Below are 27,712 nucleotides of genomic sequence, written 5' to 3' on the forward strand. Positions count from 1 at the left end.
GAGGCAATGCAGATTTTCAGGATATCCACGAGATAAATGTAAATACAATGAATCTAAATGGCAATCGTTGTTGTCAATGGGTCATCACCGGCTTATTGAGACTGGGGTGGGCGGGCTGACTCTGAAATCTCCTGGCAGTCATAGCAATGTACTTCATAACACAGATGGGTTTATGAGGTGAGATGAAAGACATGAGGGTAATATGTAAGCAGTGAAGATGATATTTTGAAAAGCAAGCCACATTCTTAGTATCATTGGTGTTTAGAACAATATGTCACTACATAAGTAAATACAGAGTTCAATCAGATAGAAGCATTGCTGACAGCAAGCCAATCAATACTACTAGTTAATAGACCTCACATCAAGCGCATAACATGGGACAGTTACAATAGGTAATGTTATTCATCCGCTCCAAAATCATTAATTCTATTAGCAGTCACATGTTTCAGCTTTGTCACTAGTCACAATCTCCTAACTATCGGGATAGTGAGAGACTGCTCCCATGAACACAAGGCACTTTGGTAATCCTTAGGAAAACATTTTCTGGAATGCTGAAGCAACCTTCAACAAAATGAGAATCCCTGTGAATATCTTTTCCATACCTCACATGTGCAGTCAGACCAGGGAATCCCTGAGATTCATCTTTTATCAGAGGGTGGTTGGGTACCCTGTGAAAGCTAATCCTAATTGTTATTGTAGTGCATTTTGCAAGGCCTTATATCCCTCCCACGGCCCCTTGCTAGCTTGGCCTTGTAAGGGTAAGACCTGGGGATTGCCCAGGGCTTGGAAGTCTTGGCCAGGTGCTGTTCCCACTAGGCAGCCCTACAAGGCGTCAAAGCGGAACAGAGGAATCAGCTTGGCAGTACTTGCAAAGGCTTGCTGATGTCGGCCACTGCCTCCCTATTGCCCCAACCAGCCCCCAGTAACCATGGCTGCCCATCCCTGTAATCAAGGGCAATTAATGCCAGAGCCCCAACTACATTGGATGCCCACCCTTGCAATCAAGGACAATTAATGCCAGGGCCATGCCGGAGCAATGGTGGCGTGGTCATGGGTATTAGGCCTCATTAGAGATGTTTCCTCCTCTGAAGTCTATATTGTGGCACCACTGTTTTGTTTCAGGATGTGCTTCAAAATGGAACGATATTAAAATGTAAAATATCCTAATACTTCCCTACTTTAAATTAACAAATACTTTACACTGTACGAATAAAAAATATTTAATAGATTCACATTTGCCCTCTATTTTGTGTTGTTTCATATAAAGATTTCCCACTATTGATAAGTGTGCAGAACTTTGATAGTGGTAATCTATTCTGATCTGGAACAGGCTTAGGGATCCCACTGCTGAGACATTCACAGAACCCACAGAGTGCACCTCTATGCTTACCTTGTATTATATCCTAATACCGAAATGGTCCTATTGCTGTAGGAATGGACCACTATCTTGATCTGTGTCTTGCACTGATATTCCTGTATTAACCAACACCCAGGGTTCCCATGATGTACCTCTCTGCTGGTCTCAACCATGCACTACTGTGGCACTACTGAGCTATCCACAAACTCACACAGTACACCTCTACAGTAACCTTGTATTGTATCTTGGTACTGAGCCTTTCATGTGGTTGTTGGCATGCACCTCCCGGAGTGAGGATTTGTATATCTTAATCGTCAAGTATAATTATCAAATAACCCCAGACATTGGTCATATTGGACCTTAATTAGTCAACAAGGGGAAATGATAAGGAGCTGTCATTTACATCAACTAACATAAACAGTGAAGTCTATTTGGGGTTTTACAGGAATCGACAAAGACATTTTGTAGGAGGTTAAAGGGTTTATTAACAATTCAAAATCAGACATTAATTCAGTAAGTATTAAAAGTTGTCATCATTATTACAGATTCCAATAATCCATTAGTCGATATTTCGAAACAAGAAAAAATAACACTGTTAGAAATGGAGGTTCTGGTTGGCTAGGGTATGCACCTAAACCAGGCAGAACCTACCACTATACTCATGGTAAGTAAGTTACACACTAAAGATAACCATGCTCACCTCTTTGGTAGCTTTGCAAGAGTGGTCGAGCTTATCCCAGAGGCAATGTGTAAAGAATCTGTGTGTGTGTGTGTGTGTAAACACACACACTCATTGAAAACACCACAAAAGTACGCTACACCATTTTAGAAAAATTGCCAGTGTTTTTCTGACTAGACAAGAGCAAAATGACAAAAATCCAACATACATAAATCAAGATATCACTTTTGAAAGATTTAATCAGGTATTGCTTCTAGAAATCAAAAATAGCTCCAACCAGGGCAATTTGGTCACGGTCAGCGACTCCACAAGGACAGCCTGACCTCAATGGAGCAAGGGCCGGTTACGGAGTAGGGCAGACCCCAATTCAGTACCTTGGAGGTGTTGTGAAAAACAAAAATGGTGCAAAACTCAGGGGGAGGCGAGGTGTTTCAGAGGCTGGTGCAGCGTTTGTTCCTTACTGTTGCGGGGGAGGTGAGGCATTGGCTCCTTACTGCTGCTGGGGAGGTGATGCTGCTGGGTCAGGTGCTGTACCTCAGTTCCATACTGTGAAGCAGCGTTGATGCGGGGATCGAAGGTCAAGCTGTGAGGCTTCGGCTCTGCGGTGTAGAAGCAGAAGTGCTGGCGTCGGCTGGGCCTGGACTGCGGTGTAAGATGGGGCGGTGCATTGTGCTCTTCACGAGTGGGGCCCTCAGCTTCGGTGCTGGCTGCGGCATGACGTCGGATCTGGAGCGCAGTGGTCGGTAAAGTCGGGGCTGCGGTGTAAGTCGACACAGTGCAACTTGCTCTTCGCGAGTGGTGCCCTCAACTCTGGTGCAGGCAGCGGCCTCGTTGACGACGTCTGAGTCGATAAGTTGCTGTCATCAGCAATTGTGGCTGTGGTGCAAGTGAGGCGGTGCATCATACTCCTCACAAGTGATGCTCTCGGTTTCAGTGCAGGCAGCGGCATCAAATATAATGTCAGAGTTGCTTTTCTTGAGTTGCAGCAAACGACTTGACTCCAAGGGCCCAGAAGCTGGATTTGGCACCATTTGGGAAGACAGGACCGTCCACAGTAGAGCCCAAGTGCTGTTAGCAAGAACAGGTGAAGTCTTTGATGGCCCTGAAACCCCTTAACAGGAGGCAAGCTCAGCTCAAGCCCTTGGAGAACCTTGGAAGCAGGATGTAGAAAGCAAAGTTCAGTCCTTTCACTCTCAGGACAGAAGTAGTAAAGCAGCAGGCCAACACAGTAAAGCGACAGTTCCTTCTGAATGCTATCCAGCTCTTCTTCCTGGCAGAATGGTCTCAGCCCAGAAGTATCCTTTGGAAATTGTGTCACAGGTCCAGTACTTATACCTATTTCAGCCTTTGAAGTAGGCAAACTTCAAAGGAAAGTCTTTGTGGTGCACAAGACTCTGCCTTTCCTTCTCTGGCTCCAGACATGCTACAGGGGGATGGAGATGGTCCTATTCAGGTGTCAATGTAAACTCCTCCCACCACTCAGGAAGGCCCATCAGCTTGATGATGGTCCATCAGCATATGCAGGGCACACCTCAGCTTCTTTTGTGTGACTGTCTAGAGAGAATGCACAAACAGCCCAACTTTCATCCTAACTCGGATGTGTTTTCAACAGACAGACAGAGGCATGGAATGGTTGATGTAAGAAAATGCCTGTTCGAGGCATGTGAGCTGTAGATCACATGCTTTGCATACTCCTGCCATCTAGTGTTGGGTCTGAATGTTTGCAAGTTGGTTTCCTTCGAAGAAGTCTTTCCAGTCACGAGGTGAGTGACTCCTCATTTCGGTGATAGTGCGCATGGGCATCGACTCCATTGTTAGATCGTTTTTTTCTGCCATCGGGTTCGGACGTGTATTGCTGCGCTCCGGGTCGAAACCGTTCTTTGGGTTCCTCTCGGTGTGCAATCCACTCTACCTGCGTTGGTATTGTTTCAAAAAACTTCTCTGCATATCTTATCTGTTGAGGAAAACCTCTATTTCGAGCAGAAAACTTTGGGAAGGCTGTCCGGCATAACCACGTCGGTCCACTTTGCAGTCAATGGAACGGACTCCATTCAAACTCTTTCCACGGTGCCATGCATTATATACAAGCACCAACTCACACAAAGTGTGCAACTTGTGCTTGTCTCCAGAGCACAACGAACAGGACTGCGTCGCGTGCTGATCGTTTGAATCGAAGAAAACGCTCCGTGATCATTGGGCTCGGCGTCGGGCAATGCAGAGTCAAAACGTCTAATACACGCCGTACAAATTCGGTGAAGGATCCTAGCACGAGTCGACGCACAAGGGGCCAAGGAAGAACGAAAAGAATTTCCGGAATCGGACTCTGAGATGGAAGATGACTTACCACATGGTCAATGTCCCATGAGTACCGAATACCCCTTAAACCAAAATCCAAATCAACCAAAACAAAAGGATTTGGTTCCACCCCCGCCTTAGGGTCCAGTCGGCCGGAGAAGATGTTTCTGATGCCCTGCCCTCCGGGTTGGCACCGAAATACGCCGCTAAGCCTTCTGGCACAAGATCAAGTCGGCCAAAGTCAGGCACCGAGCCGAAACCTTCAGGCTAGAAGCTGAAAACCGCTTCGGAGCCAAAATCCTTGACATCGAAATCAAAGCCGTCTTCAGAACCGAAACTTTCTGCACCAAAAAGAAATTCCATACCAACACCAAAATCCACTGTGCCGAAACTGAAAAATATTCCTCCGAAGCAACAGGATCCAATTTTCGACATCTCAACATCCAAATCAGACCAAAAACAAAAGGAACTTTATTTAAATTCAAATACAGGACCTGTCCTTACTAAACTGCCTCAAAAGCGCAAACCTTAGTCTGAGGACTCACTTTATCATATTCCTTTGAAGAGGAAGAATGTACGTACTAACCCATCTCCTCCTCCTTCCTTCACCAAGTACCCCTGCACCATGTTCCCCACCATTAGAGCATTTACTCATTGCACCAACTAACTCTCCACCACCACCACCTGATAATGATGATGATGGATATGGGGAGGACAATATTTTACCAAAAGATCCCTGGAATGATTATAACACTGATTCATCTACAGATAACAACCCAGATCTTCACCCTACAAAGCCTTCCCCTCCGGACGATATTGTGGGATATCTAGAATTACTTGCTAGAGCTGCAGATTATCATGGAGTACAGTTACACAAGGAATCTCCAGATGGAGATTTCTTATTCGAAACGCTCTGTACAACACAAAGGGCCTGCCAGACTCTACCTATGCTCAAAGTTACGATGAGACATGCCAATGATATTTTTAAAGATCATGTGTGCGCTTGCATTCTTACCCCCAGAATAGACAAAAAATATAAGCCTGCTCCCTCTGATCCAGCTTTTATTAAAAGGCAGTTACCACTAGACGCTTTGGTTGTCTCTCTAATGCCCGTAAACGGGCCAATTCACAAACGACAAGGGATGCTCCCCCTCCAAAAAGGGAGTCAAAACTGTTAGATGCCTCTGGTAAACGAGTAGCCACCCAAGCAGCAAGTCATTGGCGCATTGCCAACACCCAGGCCTTACTAGCCACGTATGATAGAGCACACTGGGACGAAATGGAGCAATTGCTCCAATATCTCCCAGATGAGCACACAGCAAAAGCTCAGGATTTAGTGCAGGAAGGGAAGCTCATCTCCAATTCATCAATTAGATGTGCTTTAGACGCTGCTGACACCACATCTAGAGAGATCAACACTAGTGTGTTATTAAGGAGGCATGCATGGTTGAGGATTTCTGGTTTGAAACCTAAAGTCTAATTGTCTATTTTAAATATTCCATTTGACAAGGTGCATTTCTTCAGGCCCAAAGTAGGTAAGTCATTGGAAAAATGAAAAAAGATACGAAGTGGCCAAGTCTATGGAAGCTCTGCAATCTCCCTCCAATCATGGCTCCTTTTGTCATTCCTTCTATCGTGAAGGGTCGAAAACCATGTCCTCAGATAATAAAGCCGCCTCGTACAAAAGCAACAATCTTCTTCTACAAGAGGCTTCTTTAGAGGAGGATACAGTGGTAATAATGGCAAAGGTAGGGGTAAAGGTTCCACACCACGTCATTCCCCCTCCCCTAAAAAGCAGTGACTTGCCTACACTTCCCTCGATCATTTAACACCTGTTGGGGGACTTCTTCTACAATTCCTCCCCATTTGGCAATCTAGCACCACAGACAAATGGGTGTTAGGAATTATCCAACATGGTTATTGCCAGGAGCTTACCAACAATCCTCCAAACATTCCACCATGCTTTCACAAAATGTTACCAGAGCATTTACACCTACTCGAACAGGAAGTCTAGTCTCTTTTGTTAAAAGGCACCATAGAGCCTGTACCATTACAATATCAAGTGTCAGGAGTATACTCCCTGTATTTTCTAGTTCCCAAAAAGGACAGCTTCTTGAGACCTTTTCTAGACCTCAGAGAACGAAACCACTACATGCTGTCAGAGCATTTCCACATGGTGACACTTCAACAAGTGCTCCCATTTCTACAGCAGGGCGATTTTATCTTTACTCTAGACTTAAAAGACGAATATTTCCACATTTCAATTCATCCCGCTCATCACAAAAACCTCAGATTCATGATAGCGGGTCATCATTACCAATTCAAAGTACTACCGTTTGGAGTCACCACTGCTCCCAGGATATTTACCGAATGCCTGTAGTTGCAGCCCATTTGAGAAGACAGCCCATCTACGTCTTCCCATACCTGGACGACTGGCTCATCAAAGCCAGCACTTACCAAATGTGTCCCCAACACACTCAAGCCACTATTCACTTACTAGACCAACTAGGGTTTACAGTGAACGTGTTGAAGTCTCATCTACAGCCTTCCAGCACACAAACCTATCTGGGAGCCACGATAGATGCTCGAAAAGCTCCAGCCTCTCCCAATACAGCCAGAATCCTCAGAATTCAGCCCCTTTTCACTCAGTTTCAGCCCAACCAATCATTAGCAGCAAGAGTATTCATGCAACTGCTAGGGATGATGACGTCTTGCATCCTAATTGTTCCCTACACAAGACTTCACATGCGTCGCCTTCAAGAATGCTTAGCAAGTCAGTGGAACCAGTTGCAGGGTCAGTTGACCGATCTAGTGTTGGTAGATGGTCTCACCCATCGCTCTCTGCAGTGGTGGAACCCACAACATTTATGCAAAGGGAGACCCTTTCTTGACCCTGTTCCACAGACAATGCTAACAGCCGACGCATTGCTCAGTGGTTGGGGTGTTCACCTACAGTGACACGATACAAGGGTTATGGAGTCTAAAGTACAATAGTCTCCATATAAATCACCTAGAGCTACTAACAGTGTTTCTGTCGCTCAGAGCTTTTCAATCTCACCTCATGGGGTAAGCTGTCCTAGTCCGCACAGACCACATGACAGCTATGTATTATATACAGAAACAGGAGGAGACACACTCCCTCCAACTGTCATGCCTAGCACAAGCCATTGGAATTGGGCTATACACCACAAGATTTATCTCCTCGCAGAACATCTTCCAGGAGTAAACAATCAGATTGCAGACCTTCTCAGCAGACAGAGAAAGCAAATCGATGAGTGGGAACTTCATCCCCAGATTCTCCTCCCCGACTTTCAGAAATGGGGATTTCCTCACATTGACCTGTTCACCATTGCTCAAAATGCAAAATGCCCAAGCTTAGCCTCCAGGTTCCCACACATGCTCTCCAAAAGCAATGCCCTATGGATGAACTGATCAGGGATATTTGCCTACGCATTCCCGCCTCTGGTTCTCCTCCTTCCTAAATAACAGAACACAAAGAATCAAGAAGAAGAATTCACTCTCACAACCCTCCATGGTCACCCTGGGCGTTCCAGAGGGATCAGCCTTATCATCTAGTTTTTTCAACCTATTAATGGAACCCCTGGCGAACGCATTGAAATCAGCGAATATTCTATATCACCTGTATGCAGACGACCCTCAACGCTATTCTACAAAACACGCAAAGCTGGCTCACTAACAACCACCTCATGCTGAATACCAAAAAAACAGAATTCATTCTCATCTCTCCACCGAATCACACACCTAAGATAGACCTATGGTTGAAACACCTAACCTTCTTTGACTGTAATTCCTTCATCATTGACTCCGCAAAATCCCTAGGAATCACCATAGACAAACACCTGAATATGCAGACGCACATCACTAATGCCACTAAGGGAGCTAATCACAAGTTGAGTATACTAAAGAAACTAAAACCCTTCCTCCCACAGGCAGACCTAAAAATGGCAGTACAAGCCCTAGTGCTACCAAGATTAGTCTATGGAAGCACCACTCTTTGTGGTCTCTCCAAATACAAACTGCCTCTGCTGAGGGCATCACTTAATGTTGCAGCAAGACTGGTATCAGGAACGAAAAGAAATAGCCACATCTCTCCGACCCTGAAAGCTCTGAATTGGCTGCCCTACAAAGCAAGAATACACCTAAAGGTGCCTGCATGACCCATAAAGCACTACATAACAATACTTATTTACTATCCAACACCTTCCCTAGTGTCCACGGGGACCGGAGTTGGAATAGTAAATTAAACTATTCACTATCCAGCACCCCAAAGCGCTATGCGTTGTAAAGGTTTGCGTTGTAAAAACTGCGTTGTAACAGCATGCGTGGTAAAAGCATGCGTTGTAACGTCATACATCCTAAAAAAACACAGCTGACCCCCAGGTACTTAGTAACTACCGGTCTATTTCCTTGTTACCCTTGTTGGGTAAACAATTGGAAAGTACAATAAATAGTCAGCTAAGCCTATATCTTGAATCAAACAAAATTCTGCACCCCTCGCAATCAGGGTTTTGTCCAGGTTTCAGCACTTAGACCGCTATTCTGGCTGTGACTGATTCCCTTAGGCAGGTAATGGACGCAGGAGGATCAGTAGTCCTGATCCTAGTCGATCTCTCCGCGGCATTTGACACCATCTCTCACTCAAATCTCCTGGAGAGACTATATTCCAGGGGTATTCAAGGCAGAGCCTTAAAATGGCTGCAGAATTTCTTGTTGGATAGACTACAAACCATTATGCTAGGTTCATACTTCTCAGAGAAAACTCGGCTGGACAAGGGTGTACCCCAGGGCTCTTGCTTGAGACCGACATTATTTAATATTTACATGGCCCCTTTGGCAATAAATGGTAGAACAGCTAGGTTTTGAGATAATGTCATATGCTGACGACACTCAGCTTATATTTACAATTGGCCCCAACCTAGAAGCTGAGAAAATCCGATTCTCTGCAGGTATGCTTGCTATCTCAAACTGGATGACGGAAAACTGCCTTCAGCTGAACCCCAGTAAGACGGAGGTCATGTTAATGGGGAAAGCCTCTATCATCTGGTCAGATGATTGGTGGCCTCCACAGCTGGGAGTAGCCCCCACCCCTAAACAATGTGTAAACAATCTTGGATTAAAACTCGATCAGACATTATCCATGAAAATTCGCATTGCGGCAACAACTAGCTCCTGTTATTATAGCCTACGTCTCCTACGTAAGATTCTTCCTTATCTGCCTACTAACCATCGTAGAACCCTGGTTCAGGCCATGGAGATCAGCCGACTTGACTATGGCAACGCTATGATGGTTGAAGTGGGTGAGACCTCACTTGCTAATTTGCAAGTGATCCAGAACACTGCAGCAAGAATGATCCTAATTAGTCCAGCAGGCTCTCCCTCAGGTCCCTTGCTGAGAGAGCTTCACTGGTTACCTGTGAGGAAGCGATCTCACTCTAAAATCTGCTGCCTTACCTATAATGCCTTAAATGGTAAAGGCCCCTATTACTTGCAAAAGAAACTTACTAAATATGTATCCTGACGAAACATGAGATCCAATACATTAGCCCTTTTGCAGGTTCCCTGAATACGTCTTAGTCGCACGGTGGCAAAGCTTTTACGTACCTTGCACCACGTTACTGGAACCAACTTCCTATTGCCCTGCATGAATGTGTCTCATATAGTATCTTTAGGAAACAACTATAAGCTTTCCTGTTCTAACTTTGCCTTTATCTTGACTCCGGTTTCAGTTTTCAGCCTTCTCTTTCTCTATGCAAGCGCTGAGATGCCCCCGGGTGAGTCGTGCGCTATAGAAGTATTGTTAACATAACATGTTTACATATATGTGTATTGATTTAACTAAAGTAGGTGTTTTCTCAGCACTGAAACCTAGCAGGCATTCAAACATGAGTGCATATTTATCGGTTAAAAAAATGTGGAAATATACTAATTTCAGCTAAATTTTTTCACAAAGACCAAAATAAATATGGATAATTACAGATAAAATAAGCAAAAAATAAATAGAGATGGAAATGTCAAAAAAATAAATACCATAAAACCTGGGGCCCTACTCCTGCATCATCCCTCGTCCATCATTCTTCATACCCCATCCATCATTCCTCATCCTTCATCCATTATCACTCATCCACCATCCCTTTATTCCCCATCCATCATCTGTGACCCAGTTCACCTCACTCATCACCTATCATCCATCAAATCTCATCTATCATCCATCATCCCTCAATTATCATTCATCATTCTTCATCCATCAGCACTTAGCTTTCCTTTCTCATTCCTCATCCCTAGGTCCACAAGCCTCAGCTCTTGCTCATAAATGTAATTGAGAAACAGGAAAACATATATAATTTCAATAAGGATTCCATTTAGGAAGCCCAGATGACAGCAAACCCTTCACTTATCAGCCCTCCCGCTTCGAGTGATAAGTGACACTGCTCCGTTAGTAGGTTTGCACCGGATTAAGCAAACACTCATTTGTGGAAATGATTTGCAGACTACTCTGTAGAAGTTTTTCTGCTCATTTGTTAGGTATCAATGGTTCCTTCAGTTGCTTATAAAAATGCTAATATAATACTGAATGATCAATAGCATATCAAATAACTTTATGAAAAACATATTCAATTGAATAAAAATCTATATTTTGCACAGCTCTACCATGTCCCCTTTATTTTGTTTCCAAAGTTGATAGAGGGCCCGATTTAGAAGTTGGTGGAGGGGAACTCTCCGTCACAAACTTGACAGATAGCCCGCCTGCCGTATTACGATCACTTTCTATCCTGTGGGAATCATAATACGCCGTAGGGGATATCTGTCACGTTTGTGACTGAGTATTTCCTCTGTCGACTTCTAAAGCAGGCCCAGAATTTCCCCTCTTTTGTGTACAATCAATGAACCTGTACATCCCCACCTTCATTGTGACCTCTGAAAATGAAGCAGAGGGAATGTAGCTTCTGAATATAAGACAACAATAATGCTGTTTGTGTGTTGTAACTCGTCTAAGAATTGTATGTATATGTTTATCATGTGGCAATAAGAAAACTCAATATTCAGGAAATATACCATGAGATAAACACTTTGTTGACCTCCTTACACAGAAAGAACCCTGCATAGAGTGCCCAGCACGTTTCACCCTAAGCCAATATTCTGTACCATGTGCCCACCATGTAGTACCTGGTACTGATTGCCCTGTAGTGAGCGGTTTGCTCTGAGCACCCTTTACTTTCACACCTGAGCTGGGAAACCCTATACTGAGTGCTCTGCGAGTGTCCAGTACTCATTATTCAGCACTAAGCACCATCGACTGAGTACTCTCTGCAAGATCACAGTCAATGCATCAGGGCATGCTCACAGAGAAGTCATACCCACAGCTCCATGCCCTTTACTAAGGGGAACTGTAAGCCTTAACAACTATTGAAAAGTAAAGAAAAAAAGAAAAAGTGATATATATATATATATATATATTCACTGGAAAAAACATAGGTTTCAGACATGTTATAGTTAGGAATTAGCATTTAACCCCTTCCATGCTGATGACGAGCTCAGCTCGTCATCAGCATTACCTACCCTGTGCGGATGACAAGGTGAACTCGTCACTCAACATGTTGATTTTGAAATTCCAGCACACAGCGGGAAAACCGCTAGCGTGCAAGTGGTTAAAAAACCTTAGAAATTCACTGAAAAAACCATAGGCTTTAGGGGTTCTTAAAGTTAGCTGGACATTTCACTCGCATAAAACCATTGAAATTCCCCGTTATAGTTAGTTGTACTAACTATAACTCGGGCGCCCGTAATCCACTGCTGATGATGTCACATATTACATCATTCATGACATGATTAGTGACATCACTGATGACATCTCAAATGACATCACTGATGACATCATCCAGTGAATGTGGTTTGGTTCGATATTTAAATAAATATTATATATATAATCCCCAAAAAGATCTGGTTCAATCAAAGGCAGGGTTTCTATAAATGTCAAACCTGCAAGGCATGTCTAAATGGAGTGAACACAAAAAGTTTTGCACCAGCATTTGGCAAAGGTGAACATCAGATAAAGCAATTGCTAACTTGCAAAACAGAATATGTGATCTATGTTCTGGAATGCCCCTGCAAGCTGAAATATGTGGGAAGCACAAAGCTGCAGGGGCATAAAAGAATACTACAACATTTACGTGCAATCAAGAATCGAGACCCAACATATCCCGTTGCCCGTCATTTTAACGAGAAACACCAAGGGGATGTTAAACTTCTCAAGTATTTCCTGATAGATACCATACCCCAAAGCAATAGAGGAGGGGCCAGGGATGAAAAACTTAGGAAACTGGAAACCAGGTATATCCTGGAACTAGATTCCAAACATCCTCACGGTTTGAATATAACGGAAGACTTATACACCTGTCTATAAAATTAAACTTCAATAACAGGCCTTGAGAAGTTAGTTTGAATGTCAATCTTTATACAATAAATTATTGAGATTGGCAAAACTAACAGACAAAGATTAACATCCTAAATGATCAAGTCCACAAATCAGTAACCTCACGAATCAGAAGAGTAAGATTTAAAGAATATCCTAAAAAATAGGGATAATTTAAAAAAATGCACATATATAATTTTCTATGTCTTTTTAAATGTCTTCTTCACCACGTAGATTCTAGCACTATTTTTAACCAACTTCACATTTTTATAACACTTCAAATTATGTTATCATGTACTCTCACCAGATTTTCTACATTTTTTTAAACAGGTTTTTTTTAGATATTTTATTTTTTAAATTACATTATACATTACATTACAAAATATACTTTCTCAGAATGAATTACTTTAGTTTCAATACTTTGCAAATAGGCAATAGACTTTTAAGTACAGTAATTACAGTTGTTGCAATTGGCAACTCAATTTCAAACACAATGCAACATTGAGGTCAATGTGAATTTCTAGTTAAATGCAATTAATTACTTTTTGGATTACTTTTCTAACCACAGGACTGGATCCTGAATTCAGTCCTGAGATATCACCTGTAAACAGTTGAGTAAAAGCTTTTTGGTTACCGTAGTGATTTTTAAGGAATTTTATTGTATTTTAGAAGATGACACTTAGAAACTTTTTGACAAAGAATCACCAATGTTATCCTATGGGAGGAAATTCACTTATCACGTAAGTAATGTTAACGTTACTTTTTCTTACTCAGTGGTGGATCCTAGTTCCAGCACGGGTGCATATCCTGTAAACAGTTGAAAGAATGCGTTTAAGTCATACAGGCCATTTTTAAGGAATATTTTTAGTTTGTGAAAATAGACACTTTGGAAATTTTTCTGGTGAGAACCAGACAATGGATTCCTATGGAAGGAAATGCAAGTTACTGGTAAGTACAGTTAGAATTACTGGGCTCAAAGAAGCAGCACTGAGGTCACTCCTGATAACAGGTGAGTAAATCGGAACTCGTAGTTCGGATTTTATAGGAATTTTTTAAAGTTCCAAAAACTCCACACAGAAGAATTTCCAAGTGAAGAAGGAGAAGTGAGATATGCAGTACAGAGATGTAAGATACATAAAGGAGAGAGACAACTATTGCTTAATTCGGTAAGTGGAATGGGAGAGATGGCAAAATTAAAACCGACTAATGGCGGTTAGGATAGTCACGCTTAATATCTGTGGGCTAAATAATGCAGAGAAAAGGCAAAAACTAGCCGCAGCATTACGATTTTGGAGAACCGACATAGTTTGTTTACAGGAGACGCATGTGGCTAGGAAAGATAACTATATGTTTGAGCAAATGGGGTTTGAGGTGCTTGCCTATACAGGGCAGGAAGATAGGAAAAAGGGGGTGGCGATATTAGCTAGGAAAGGGGTTTTAAAAGTTAAAAGGAAGAAAGAGGATCAAGATGGGCGATGGGTATTGCTGGATGTGGAAACAGTGGCCGGGAGACTCACAATTACCTCAATATATGGGTCAACTGAAGATGAACCTGAACTGCTGGAATTTCTGGATGGGGAATTGGCACTCTGGCCAGAGCCTGTAGTATGTTGCGGGGACTTCAATAATAATGGTCTGGATGGCTTAAGCAAGAGGGATGGGGGCAAATACCGGGGCAGGAAGATAAGGACATACAAAGCAGTGCAAAATCTTGTTCGACACAATGCCTTGGTGGATATGTGGGCTGAGAAAAATCCCATAGGTACAGGCAACACCTATTACTCAGCTCCTCATAGAAAGGTTACTAGATTGGACTATTTCTTCATCTCGAGTTCACTGATGGGAAGAGCTGATATTGAACGACTTCCTAGATTAGTGTCGGATCATAACCCGTTAATTTTAAGTCTGACAGCTGGTAGAGAAAGTGATAGGACGCTCAATCAATGGACGTTCGAACGGGGGCTACTAAAAGAGGAGGAGTACGTGAAAAGGATGAAGGAATGAATTATACAATATTGGGATATAAATAGATACTCAGCCTCAGCAGATATGGTGTGGGATGCTTTTAAAGCTTGGGTAAGGGGAGAGACATTAAGTTATACTATGCTAAGAAATAAGAAAGAAAGGGAGAGGACAGAGGGGAGGCTTAGAAGCCTGGCATGTTTAGAGGAGGGCCTTGTGGGTGCAATAAGCAGACAAGCACCTATTGAGCAGATTTTATTGGTCATAGAGTTACAGAAAGCAGAGATAGGAGTAACGTTGGCGCAAAAAGCAGCAGGGAACTTTCTGGCAAAAAAAGAGAAATGCTACGAGTTTAACGAAAGAGTAGGCCATTTACTGGCAATAAGAACTAGACAAACGTTAGCTGCAGGGGAAATAAAAGAAATTAAGGACAGTACAGGGACTATAGTTAATAAGGTGGAGGAAGTGCAGGAAGTCTTTAGGAAGTTCTACGAATCACTATATGACCAGGAGGCAAGTAATGATATGCCAAGGATGACAGAATATTTGTCACAAATACCAAACAGAGGGTTAAGTACGGAAGAAAGGGAGAGGTTGGATCAGCAGTTAACACTACAGGAGGTAAGAGAAGCAACATTTAGCCTCCCCTCTGGCAAAGCAACTGGACAAGATCAAATTCCGGTAGAATTTTATAGGACTTTCTGGGATGTACTGGGTACAGATCTTTGGTCAATATGTTGTATGGCGCAGGGGGGAAGGGTGGTTCCACAGTCCTGGGCCGGGGCGGATATAATCGTAATATTAAAAAAGGATAAGCCACCAGTAGAGCCAGGGTCATATAGGCCAATAACGTTATTAAACGCAGATGCCAAAATATTTTCTAAAACACTAGCAAAAAGGCTTAGTAGGGTTATTGAGAGCTTGGTGTCCCCAGAACAACATGGCTTTATACCGGGTAAGGGAACCACCCAGCATACCAGACAGATGATCACCGTTCTGGACGCAACTGAGGTGGCAGGAGACCCTGTCGCGGCTATTTTTCTGGATGCTGAGAAGGCCTTCGACAGGGTCTCCTGGGACTATCTGTGGAAAGCTTTGGAATGGGCTGGGATAGGTGATGGCTATATAAAGGCAATTCAAGCACTCTATAAACATCCAACGGCCAGGATAAGAATCAACAAATCATACACAGAGGCAGTACGGATCCGACGTGGGACTAGGCAGGGATGCCCAGCTTCACCTCTCTTATTCGCCATATATCTAGATCCACTGCTAAGAAGACTAACATGTAATAACAGGATCCCCCCAGTTAGACTACACGAACAGGAATATAAGTTGTTTGCCTATGCAGACGACGTAGCAATCATAACTCCAAAGCCAGAGGGAGCCCTAACAGAAATAGAGCAAGAGGCAAAAAACTTCGGGACTTTTTCAGGGTATCTTATAAATAGAGGTAAGACGCAGATAGTGCAGAACAGGTTTGCCAATTGCCAGGATACTAGAATAGCTCCGGAAGCAACGTATTTGGGGATCAGGGTTTCAGCAGAATTGGACAGAATTGTAGAGATTAATTTAGAGCCACTCTTAGGGAAAGTTAAAAGTAATCTAGAGAGAGTCAATAATTTACATCTAACACTAATGGGGCGAATTAACATGATTAAAATGGTCACGTTTCCGAAAATTCTATATATCCTTAGAGCAATTCCTTTATATATTGAGGGCACATGGTTTAACAAAATAGAAGCAGTTATGAATAGGTTTATATGGGCTCAGGGGAAGACACGAAGGGCTTATCGTTTTTTGACACTATCAAGGGAGAAGGGGGGGTGGGGTGCACCTGATTTTAGACTGTATTACTGGGCAGCAGCTCTACAATACGCGCAAGGACTATTAGGCGATAGGAGCCAGGGTGGAGAGAGTTCGGGCAGGGTGAACGCTTATGGAGCAGTTCTGGGCAAGGAGGCAGGGAACGCCTTGGTGAACACACTGGATTATGTATATTTTAAACATACTAGGTTCAAGACACTGAGTGCAATCTTCAAAATTTGGAAGGCTGTCGGGAAAAAATTAGGAATCGGGAGATATAATAGATATCTTAGGTTGTTCTCGAACAATGATCTCCCCGCAGAAATCTTCAGAGATACAGTCATGAAGGAATGGGATGGAAAGGGGATTAAAAAACTAGGTGACCTGTTGGATGCAGAAGGGATATTCCTGTTATTTCAAGAGATTCAAACTAAGTTTAATATTCCAGGTTGTAATTTCTTTAAATATTTACAAGTTAGAAGTTATTTTTATAAAAAACAGGGCGGGACAGCAGGGATGTCTCATTGTAGGATAATGGACTACCTGGAGCGTAGTACACGAGTAACAATTAGACAAATTTATGCGGAATTTTATGCACTAAAAGCAGATGATAGAGAGAAATTCTCCAAGAAATGGGAGGAACAAGTAGGGGCGCATCCTGACGGCCTACAAAACTCATTAGACTTAGGACGATCGGTGTTGTGTTCCGCCACGCTACAAACTCAGCACTACAAAACGATTTATTCTCTTTATCATACGCCGGCAAGAATTGCCCAGTGGGGGGGCATTACGGGCATAACATGTCCAAGATGTAATTCAAGTGGTGCCAACATTGTACACATGTTTGCACAATGCCCACAACTGTATACACTAAAGCTGGCAATAGAAAAATTTATGGAAGCCTCATTAGGGATAAAGATTAAATTGTAGGAAGAACTGATAATACTAGGGGTGAATACAAGAGATTGCAATGAACATCCTGAATTTTTGTTTATGGCCACAGCAGTTTTAAGGATTATTATTGCAAGGACTTGGCTTGATAAGACGGCACCCACATTTCAGACATGGATAGCAAGGCTTCTCTCCATATATAACCTAGAGAAGGCCATTTATGATAGGAAAGGTAGAAGGGCAAGGGCATTGGGGGGCAGGATCTGGTCACCCATAGAGAAATGGAAGAATAGGAGTAAATAGAGGATAAAAATATATGAAGGTTGATTTTGTTCGTATTTTGAATTTTGTATTTGTATCCGAACTTTGTGAAATGTCTCTATTGATATTCTTACAGTCATTTTCTGTACTGCTAAAATATATTGGTATTATTGGGAAAAATGGGGGGTAAAACTCAATAAAAATATTAAAAAAAAAAAAAAAAAAAATTCCAAGTGAAACCAGTCAATGTTAGCCTATGGAAGGAAATTCAAGTAACTGGTAAGTATGATTAGAATTACTTTTCACGATCAGGACTGGGCTCAAAGATGCAGCACTGACGTCTCTCCTGATAACAGGTGAGTAAATTGGAATTCTTAGTTCAGCTGATTGGACTATTTATACGTTTCAAAAACCAACACTTTTCTGAAAACCACACAATGGATTCCTATGGAGGATATACAAGTTAATGGTAATGATTTTCTATGTGGTCCTGATGAGAATCGGACAAAGGGTCCGGTTCGAAACGTGTCGACCTTTTCTGTGGTATCCTATGTCAAAATGAACATGTATTATTAATGTTCTGAGCAGAAATGTACATTTAGTATTGGGAATAGGGGATGATTTTGGAAATTAGATCTACCCCTGAAAAATTTGTATAACATATAACTGAAACTGACCCCGGTTTTGACATAGGTCCCATTTGCTTTTTTGTGTTTTATGTCTGTTTCTTTGGGAGTTTGAAGGCTTGATTGTCAATGTGAGTGTGAGTTGAGTCAGGTTACGTCTCAGGTGACGAGTATGAAAGAGGTTGTTTGAATTTTGTGTAATTTTTTGTGCACGTCTGTCTTCTTAAGGATTTTAGGTGTCACATATTTATAAAAACAATTTGTATTTTGTGTTCTTTGAAAATTTTGAAAATAAAAAAATGATGATGGATTAAATCCAAAACACGGCTAAAAATTGATTGGTTTTTAGTCTTTTGCAATAGCTTTTGGTTATAGTAGGACTCAGTATTGGCTCTCTGTTTTGGTTATTTAAGGGCTAAAAGATGCAGCACTAGGTTCTCTCCTGATAACAGGTGAGTAAATCGTAATTCGCAGTTCGGCTGATTTTAGAGGAATATTTGTACGTTTAAAAAATCAACACTTAGAAACTTTTCTGCTGAAAACCACACAATGGATTCCTATGGAAGGAAATTTAAGTTACTGTAAGTACGCTTAGAATGACTTTTTAGGGTCACTGCTGGGCTAAAAGATGCAGCACTAGGTTCTCTCCTGATAACAGGTGAGTAAATCGGAATTCGCAGGTTGGCTGATTTCAGAGGAATATTTGTACGTTTCAAAAATCAACTCTCTGCCCATTTTCTTTTTTAAATGTTCCTTTAGGGGAGGGGGGCAGCGTGGCCCCCATCCCGGGCCACTAATAGCCCCGGGGACCCCATCCCCTGGGACTGGCCTTCACCGTTGGGGACCGTGGGGGGTCCCCAATCCTCCCACGGTCCCGCCAGCTCCCTGCCTCCTGCGGGAGCCGGCATTGCTTTTCCATATGGGGAGCAGCTAACATGCTGCTCCCCATATGGAAAAGCAATCTGCTTTGCTTCATTGAAGCGAGAGTAAGTTTCCCTGCTCTCGCTTCATTGAAGCAAAGCAGTTTGCAATGGCAGGCTGGAAGCCGCGAGGCTCCAGCCCTGCCATTGCAAACAGCAGTGTCCCGGGGTGGGCATCCCGGGACACTGCAGGAGCCGGCCCTGTGGGGTGGCGGTCCCCAGGGCCATCGAGGGCTCCAGGAGGGGGGCCGCGCAGCCCCCCCCCACATTCTTCAGAAGCCCCGGGGGGGGGGGGCGGTCCCCGGGGCTGGGGGGGCCTGAGAGCCCCCCTTTTCAAATATCTTTAAGCCCCGGGGGTGGTGGTCCCCGGGGCTGGGGGGCCTGAGAGCCCTCCCCACCCATTTCAAAGTAGCCCCGGGGGTGGCGGTCCCCATGGCTGCTCGGGGGGGTCCCCGTGAGCCCCCCGCTTACATTAAATTCGAGCCCGGGGATGGCGGTCCCCGGGGATGGGGGGGCCTGAGAGCCCCCCACGCACTTCAAAGTAACCCCCGGGGGTGCCGGTCCCCGGGGCTGCGGGGGGGCCTGATAGCACCCCCACCCATTTTGAAAAAGCCCGAAACAGCCCGAACTGGTGGCGGTCTCCGGGCTGCGGGGGGCCCCGTGAGCCTCCCGCATATATTAACTAAGAACCCCGGGGTGGCGGTCCCCGGGGTAGAGTGGGTGGGATTGGGACCCCCCCCAACACAATTTTTTTTAATAATGCCCCCGGGGTTTGGCCCCCTGGGGGTCAGGGTATGTCTACCCTGCCCCCTTTTTCTCGTTTAGCGTCGTTTTTTCTTTGGTTTCTTGTGCCTCAGTTCCACCGAGGCACAAGATGGCTGCCAACACTTCCTGATTTGGAGTGTTGCAGCCAGTTAAAAAACAGCTTGTGCAAGGCAGGGTGCGTGCAGGCTGCGCTTAGGGTACGCGGACCCTCCGAGCCCATAGTTATATAATGACTTTAACTGTCATTTTCTCAGGAACTACTGACAGATTTGCATCAAATAAACAAAAGGCACGAGCCTGAACCAAGGACTACCTCTTTGCCAAATTTGGTGTAATTCTGTTCGGCAGTTCGGGCTGTAGCTGCGGCTAAAGGTCCTATGAAAATTGCATGGGGAAAACATGTTTTTGGACCCCCTTTTTTCTCGGCCCCCGCTTGACGAATTATCGTGAAACTTTCAGGATAGGAGCAGACCGGAGCTGGCCAAAAGTTTGGAAAACTTAGCGCAGATTCGTCAATCAGCACCAAAGTTATTCCAAATAGAATGTTGCTGATTTCCTATGGGTAATAGGTCCTAACTATAACTATCTACTGGCGACCGCCAGTAGATAATTATATATATATATATATATATATATATAATATATATATATATAATATATATATATATATATCACCAAAAGACTCCTCCAATCAAGTATGAAGCCCAGGGGAATCCAGGAAAAACCACTTAATGGAAAGTAAGGGCATTATGCATTTCGGCTTTACAGCCTTCGCTGGATGCCACTAAAACAACAGGATGCTGCTCCACTCGCTCCTTTGAATAGCTTGCTTCACTCCTATTGGTCAGAGTGCTCCTTGCCCCAGATCACATGTCCATGTACACCCTGCAGAGCAAAATGAACTACAGTTCCCAGAAGTCATCAAATACGAGTAAGTACTACATGGGGAGAAGCAAGCAACGATCCAGTCCATGTGGTTAAAGATGTTTAAGATCAAAGGTTCAAAGTGGCCGGACGATTGCGCCTGGGATGAAATAAAGTCCAAAAGGGCTTCCCTGTATCCCCTATAACGCTCAAGCCCTCTATGCAGGTGTCCACCGGGCTGTGAGCCGCTGTACAGTGAGAGCGGCTCCACGTGTAATCATGAGCTGAGTGCTCTGCGAGTGTCCAGTATTCAGCACGAAGCACATCACAGAGAAGTCATACCCACAGCTCCCTGCCCTTTACTAAGGAAATGTAAGCATTAACAACTATTGAAAAGTAAAGAAAAAAAATAAAAAGGGACACACACACGCACACGCGCACACGCACACACACACACACACACACACACACACACACACACACTTTTCCGATGAAAAAAGAGTCCTGTCTCTCAAGAAGTGGTGGGGCTGTGAACTTTATTGACTTTTTTCCCCCAGAGACTCGTTTCAACTATTACAGCCTTTTCAATCTGGATAGAAACACGATTGTTCAAAATCCAAAGTTGCTAGTTTCAAACTTTCAATTTTGTTAAAGTGAAACAGCACTCGTCGTTCTAACATTCACTGCACGCTGGCATCCTGGTCTGCGTTTTTCAAAGAACCTAGACACACCGCTCTTCACTATACTACAATGCATTTAGTTCTTAACATTGTGGTGGTTTTGTTAAGGTTTCACTAAAAGGTGCTTTTTCTAACAAAATATTTCAACCGAATTGTCTCTTTTTTAGGCAGCCCTTGAAGCTATCGATGAGCTGGATCTCTTTGGAGCTCATGGCGGACCCAAGTCAGTTATTCATGTCCTTCCCGATGAAGTGGAACACTGCCAGGTACAGAAGGCGAAAAATGACCACACAACCGAAGGGGCTTCAGGGGACTGGCAAGTGTTTACAGCACTTGCTTTTAGGAGATGTATTTTCAACTGCTTTTTTACTCTTCTTACTGAAGCAGTAACAGCTAAAGCAACTCTCTTTAAAGTTTTTGGGTTTCTTGAGCAGAAGCAAAAGAAACGTTTTGTATAGTTGAACATAAACCTTTATAGGGAAAAAGACCATGGGGGAGTTAGGTAGTACCAAGCTGTCCCTTGATAGAGGCATTCCTTTGTGGGATATCTAAAAGGGAAATATACTGTATGCCATTGGGAGAGATATGAAACTGCTTTCTGAATATGTTGGTTTTATTTATATAGTTTACTAACAAAACTGTATGGCTGCTTATGTGAAAAAACCTTACATTTAACTTTTCATAGTAAAAGTTGAAATCTGTTACCAATGCAGTACTTCCATTTAATTTTTCGATCAGTAATCTATCTGTGAGTATCGATATCAGAAATTTCTGGTAGTTTAAAACCACTTGCACAGAGGTAATGTTGTGCCCGGTGCCTGGAATCATCATTCAGTTATATCCACTTTTCTAAAGGCGGCAAGCAGAAAATCAATTTAAGTGGAACATAAGAAAACAGATGAACTTATCAAGTATTTTGTTGGTATTTGTATCAGGATCAGAGCAATTGTATTGAGCTGATATATTTTGGCTCACCAGCTTTGTCCAGATGATTACAGGTGCGTGTTCTTACAGCCTCATATAATCTCGGTGTACAGGCGTTTTTGTAAAACCAAATATTGAATAGCATATAGTCCTTTACTAGCTATTTGTTTACATTGTTTTAAAAGTCAAATAGTATGCTTTTACTTCTTCATTCTTCATGCCACTGGCACGGACTGCCTTCATGTTGTGTTGTAGCTTTTGTGTGTGGTTTCTGTTTGAACTAATGTTAGTGGTTTGTTTTTAATAGTCAATTCTCTACTCCATGTTGCCGAGGGCTTCCACCTCCAAAGAGATTGATGCAGGACTTCTTTCTGTTATTTCATACCCGGCATTTGCAGTTGAAGACATGAATTTGGTTAATGTGACCAAAAATGAGATCATCACAAAACTACAAGTAAGAGCCTAATTACTGATTCATAGTGAAATAGATGATAGCATGGTTCTAGTAAACAAATGTGAAATCTCAGCTGGCTAGTAAAGCATGTTAAAACGTGCATTTAACAAAAGTATAATTAAATAATTTAATACAAATAATGTTCCTAACATTGTTTACTTTGAAACAGAAATGTGACAGAGTGACAAACCTTTGTGCTGTACATGAGAAAAAGGGCCTGCGATTTGATAAGTGGAGGTAAAGCAGTGGCTCTATGGTGCCACCACTAAGACCCCAGTTATGAGCTGTATGGTAATGGCAGGGTGGTAAATCCTCACTTGTAAAAACAGTACAGTATTATGACATCCTGCCAGTATGTGGGATTACCACTGAATAGGGACTAACTATGCGGTGTCTTGTTTCACCGGGTGTAATTCTGAACTCTTTTCCCTTTTCTCACTTATAACATATGGCCTGAGCAAGTGCTTAATGTGAACAGGGGCTGTTGGACTGGGGAAGGAGGGAGGATAGTGGCAAGGGTGGGCAAGTGTGAGTGAAGTTTGTCACTGGAGAGCATAACATGCCTCCCCAGTTCCATTGCTGAGGGTCGTGGTGTGGGGCAAGAAAACTATTTCTGGATTCCGTTTTACCAGCTCGATTGCCGAAGAAAATTTACTGGACAAATTATCCATTGTTCCCACACTCAGTATATCCAGGTGGGGGGCATCAAGTTACAAAAAGCATTTGCAGTGCAATCTGTGTTGCATTTGTGAAAGTTAGAGCTATTTGCGTTGCAAATTACGTTTTTTTCATTATTTTTTTGTTGTAGTGGATGTATGTTGTTTGTAGTGGAATTATGTGGTTTGAATTGGAGTTGTTAGTTGTGGAATTGTGTGGTGTGTAGTGTATTTTTGTAATGGAAATATGTGCTATGGTCAATAAATAGGGGTGAGAGCTGTATAAAATAGAAAGTAAGATTGAGAGTGAGAGGTAGTTTGTGTATGAAGTGGTGAATGAACTCTAGATAGAGCAGTAGAAAGAGTGTGTGAGATAAAATGAAGGGGGGGGAGAAGTTTATAGATGCATAAAGAGGCTGCACTTGTGTACACAGAAAACACCGAAAGAAGAGGGGGAGAGTGTCTGTTTGTGTTTTGTAGTTTTTCAAAAAGCTATGGTAAAGAAATAGTGCTGAAAGACGTAATGAACTAGTATGAGAAATGCTGGATCAGTGCGTGCATGTGAATTGAAATTATGTGGATAGTAATTATGTGGTATTAAGTGTAGTGGACCTATTTGTAGTGGTATTGTGTGTTGTGGAGTGGTATGTATTGCGTGGAATAATGTGGCGTGGTGTGGAATGGTGTGGTGTAGATTGAATGTTTGTGGTGTGTAGTGGAATAATGTGTTGTGTATTGGAACTTTGTGGGATGGAATGGAATTTTGTGGAGTTGAATTGTGTTGTTTGGAATTGTATGGCATTGAGTGAAATTATGTTGAGTGGAATTATGTGCATGGTGTGGAATATATTGATGTGGAGTGTTGCTGTATTTCATGGAGTAGATTTATGTGGAGTGTAATTATGTGGTATGGAGTAATTATGTTATGTGGTATGCAATTGTGTGGTGTTGAAGTGTGTGGTGTGGCATTGTGTGGAATTGTGTGGCATGGTGAGGGCACGTTTCGAGGTTGAATTTTGTTGAGTGTAATTATGTGTTTTGGAGCTGAGTGGATATATGTGGAGTGTAATTATGTGGGGTGAAGTGTAATTATGTCGTTTCGAGTGTGCAGTTTTTTTGAGTGGTCTGGATTTTCAGCAGGGGAACTGCTGCTTTAAAATCACGCAATAGACCTTGTGACATTTTTGATTTTTTAAGTTACATTGCGAGCTGTTACACATATCACTTACTGCCTTCAACCTAGTTCCCTCCGCAGCCAGAAGAGACCTTATGTTTTAACTTCTATCCCCCCTTATAAATCATCCCATGAAGGATGGACAGACACTTGCTCTGTTCTCCCCTTTACTGCAAATCCTGGGCACCATCACCTTATCCCCTACCAGACAAGCTATCAGAAATCATGTCAGAGGTGAGAGCACTGGAAGCCTTCTTTGCACTGGGGTCTAGGTCATTAGTCATGACTCAGGGCCGTCGTAGGTAGCGCGTTCGCGCTATGAATGAATGATGGCCCTGATTTGAAATCCGTGTCTGCCCAGAGCCTAGGCGCTTGCATAAAATTGCACATCCACTGCTTGCACTGCCCATTTTACAGTATTGCGTACACAAGGGAAAATGTGACCCAAATGTACACAATCTGCCTGGGGTGTTTTTCCCCACACAAATGGGAAGAATATTAGCCATTTGTGTAGAGTGAGAGGATGTGGTGCCGCTGTGAGAGCTGCAGACTCAGGAGCTGGGAATCCGTGTTTGAGCCTCAGCTCAACATCCTGTGAATTTTGGCAAATCACTTATTCTCGCCTGTGCTATATAAATGTATTCATTTACATTTTTTTAAACTAAAAAACAGCAATCACAGTGATCTTGAAGAGGCGGTGGGGGTCAGGCAGTGTTGTGGGAGGGTGAGGGTGTAGGGAGAGATGGCACAGGAAGATTGAGTATAAAAAGCAGTCATTTAAATAATCAAACGTGAAGCCTGCTGTTAAAACAGCGAGCGCTCAATAACTCTCCTGATTTGGTATGTCAGACTAAATTACTGGGGCCCAGCCTGTATTGAAGAAGTAGCGGCGAGGATGGGGGGAAGGTGGGCGGGTCTCTCGGGCCCTCCTTCCATTCACTACTTTTAGTTAGTGTAGATTAGTATTTGGGCGACAGGCACACTGCTAGTTGGGGATGAGCGCAAGCTACAGGCAGGGGTGCAGGGTGGGGGGTGGTGGGTTCAGTATCGGGGGGGGTTTGTTTCAGGTGGTTTCACCAGTTGTGGGGATTGTTGATGGCATCAGCACATTGTATTTGGTTAGCATGCAGCAGTCAGAGGATTGTCACTTCCTTTTTACGCATGATGATGGGGGGTAGGGACCTAAAGGTTTTGAGTTGGAATGTGAATGGGTTGTGGGACAAAATTAAGTGTAGTATCTTAAACGCCAGGCTTCTGATGTGGTTTTGCTTCAAGAGACGCATCTAGTTGGTAATTCATGTAAGGCGATGCACAGAATGGGATACAAGTTGGTGGCCCATGCGGGATTCACGTCTGGTTCTAGGGGGGTGGGCATCCGGACTAGGAAGGCGCTCCCTTTGGTAATAGATTCCGTGTGGGAAGATGATAGGGGCAGATATGTGGGTATTACAGGTCGTTGGGAAGGGCATGCTCTCACCCTCTTGTCTGTTTACATTCCCCCGGGTATGCAGTCCACTTAATTTGCTGACTTGGGAAAGCTTCTGCTCGGACTGCCGGTTGGGCTCTTGATCCTGGGGGAGACTTCAACGCAGTGGTTTCTGGAACAATGGATAGACATTCCCCGCGGGATATGGGGAGTGCTCAGCGATGGTTGCCCAACTTTATTGATGCAATGGACTTAGTGAACGGCTGGAGATTACTTCATCCTGAGCAGAGGCAATACACGTATTACTCCGGTGCCCATGGCAGCCTCTCTCGTCTAGATTATTGCTTGGTTCCAGCGGCTCAGGCGTCTTGTGTCGCTGAAGCTGCTCATCTCGCATGGGGTATTTCAGATCATCCTCCGCTTTGGTTTCGGCTTTGAATCACCTCGGGGACGACAGGTAGGCAAGCCCCCCATCAACCCTGGGTATCAACGTAACCCCAAGCTTCGCAAGGACCTTATTAAGGCTCTAGAAGACTATTTTATGGACAATGAAGGTTCGGTGTACTCCTCTATGTCTCTCTGGGAAGCCTTTAAAACGTCATCAGGGGTCAGGCACTGTCACTAATAGCGGGAATAAAAAAGGAAAGTAATAGAGGTTTTAGATGCAGAGATTGAAATTGGTCATCTTGAAGGGGGACTGGAACAGGAGGTAACACAGGCTAAATGACATCTTTTGAGCCTTAAGCAGTATGATTATAAATTACTGGTCACTGATAGTGCGAGGGCTCTCGGTAGGGAGCAGCAGGGCAGGCTTTACGACCTCGGGGATAAGGCTTGGTTGGACAAAAAGGACAGGGCTGACAGTGTCGTCCCGGAGCTTGTAACAGATGGGGGGGCGTCGATTACGGATCCACAAAGTATCGTTGACAGCTTTGCGGCATACTTTCAAACTGTATATACCTCGGTCTCAGATAGTTCGGAGGAGGACTCCCATTTGTTGCTTCGTGATATACAGCTCCCTCGTCTGTCTGTCTGGCGAGGACCATGATTGTATGGATAGTTCCTTAACAACTGATGAAATAGCCCAAGCTGTTCGCTCCTTGAGCTCTGGTAAGGCACTGGGACCCAATGGGCTCCCAATTGAACTTTATAAACTTAGACCTGATAAACTGGCTCCTTACCGTAAAGGTATGTTTGTTGAGGCCCGGGAAAAAGGGATCTGTCCCAGTGATCAGAGAGTTGCGTCGGTGGTGGTGATCCACAAGGAGGGTAAACCCAAGACTAGCTGTGCTTCTTATAGGCCTATTTCTTTATTGAATGCTGAACCCAAAATTCTGGCCAAGCTTCTCTAGAATAGGCTGGTGAAAGTAGTTAGCTGGACTGATCCACCCAGACCAATCGGGCTTTATTTCCCCTAGAAATACAGCCCTGAATTTACGCAGGTTACATGGCGTGATAGCCAGAGCCCATACTCTGCAGGAGCCAGCTGTAATTTCATCACTTGATGCAACCATGGCTTTTGATACCGTAGAATGGTCCTA

At 43.5% G+C, this 27,712-nt stretch overlaps 1 protein-coding gene across 1 annotated transcript in view; it reads left to right on the forward strand.

The window, feature by feature from the left end:
* PHKA2 (phosphorylase kinase regulatory subunit alpha 2) overlaps positions 1-27,712 on the forward strand; it is a 779,558-nt gene that overhangs the window by 169,412 nt on the left and 582,434 nt on the right. The window contains exons 8-9 of the mRNA XM_078657648.1: positions 21,705-21,803; positions 22,769-22,915. Of these exons, the coding sequence (XP_078513774.1) occupies positions 21,705-21,803; positions 22,769-22,915 (246 nt within the window). The remainder of the gene's footprint in view (positions 1-21,704; positions 21,804-22,768; positions 22,916-27,712) is intronic.

The sequence above is a fragment of the Lissotriton helveticus genome, chromosome 8, assembly GCF_964261635.1.
Source record: "Lissotriton helveticus chromosome 8, aLisHel1.1, whole genome shotgun sequence".
NCBI classification, from domain to species: Eukaryota; Metazoa; Chordata; class Amphibia; order Caudata; family Salamandridae; genus Lissotriton; species Lissotriton helveticus.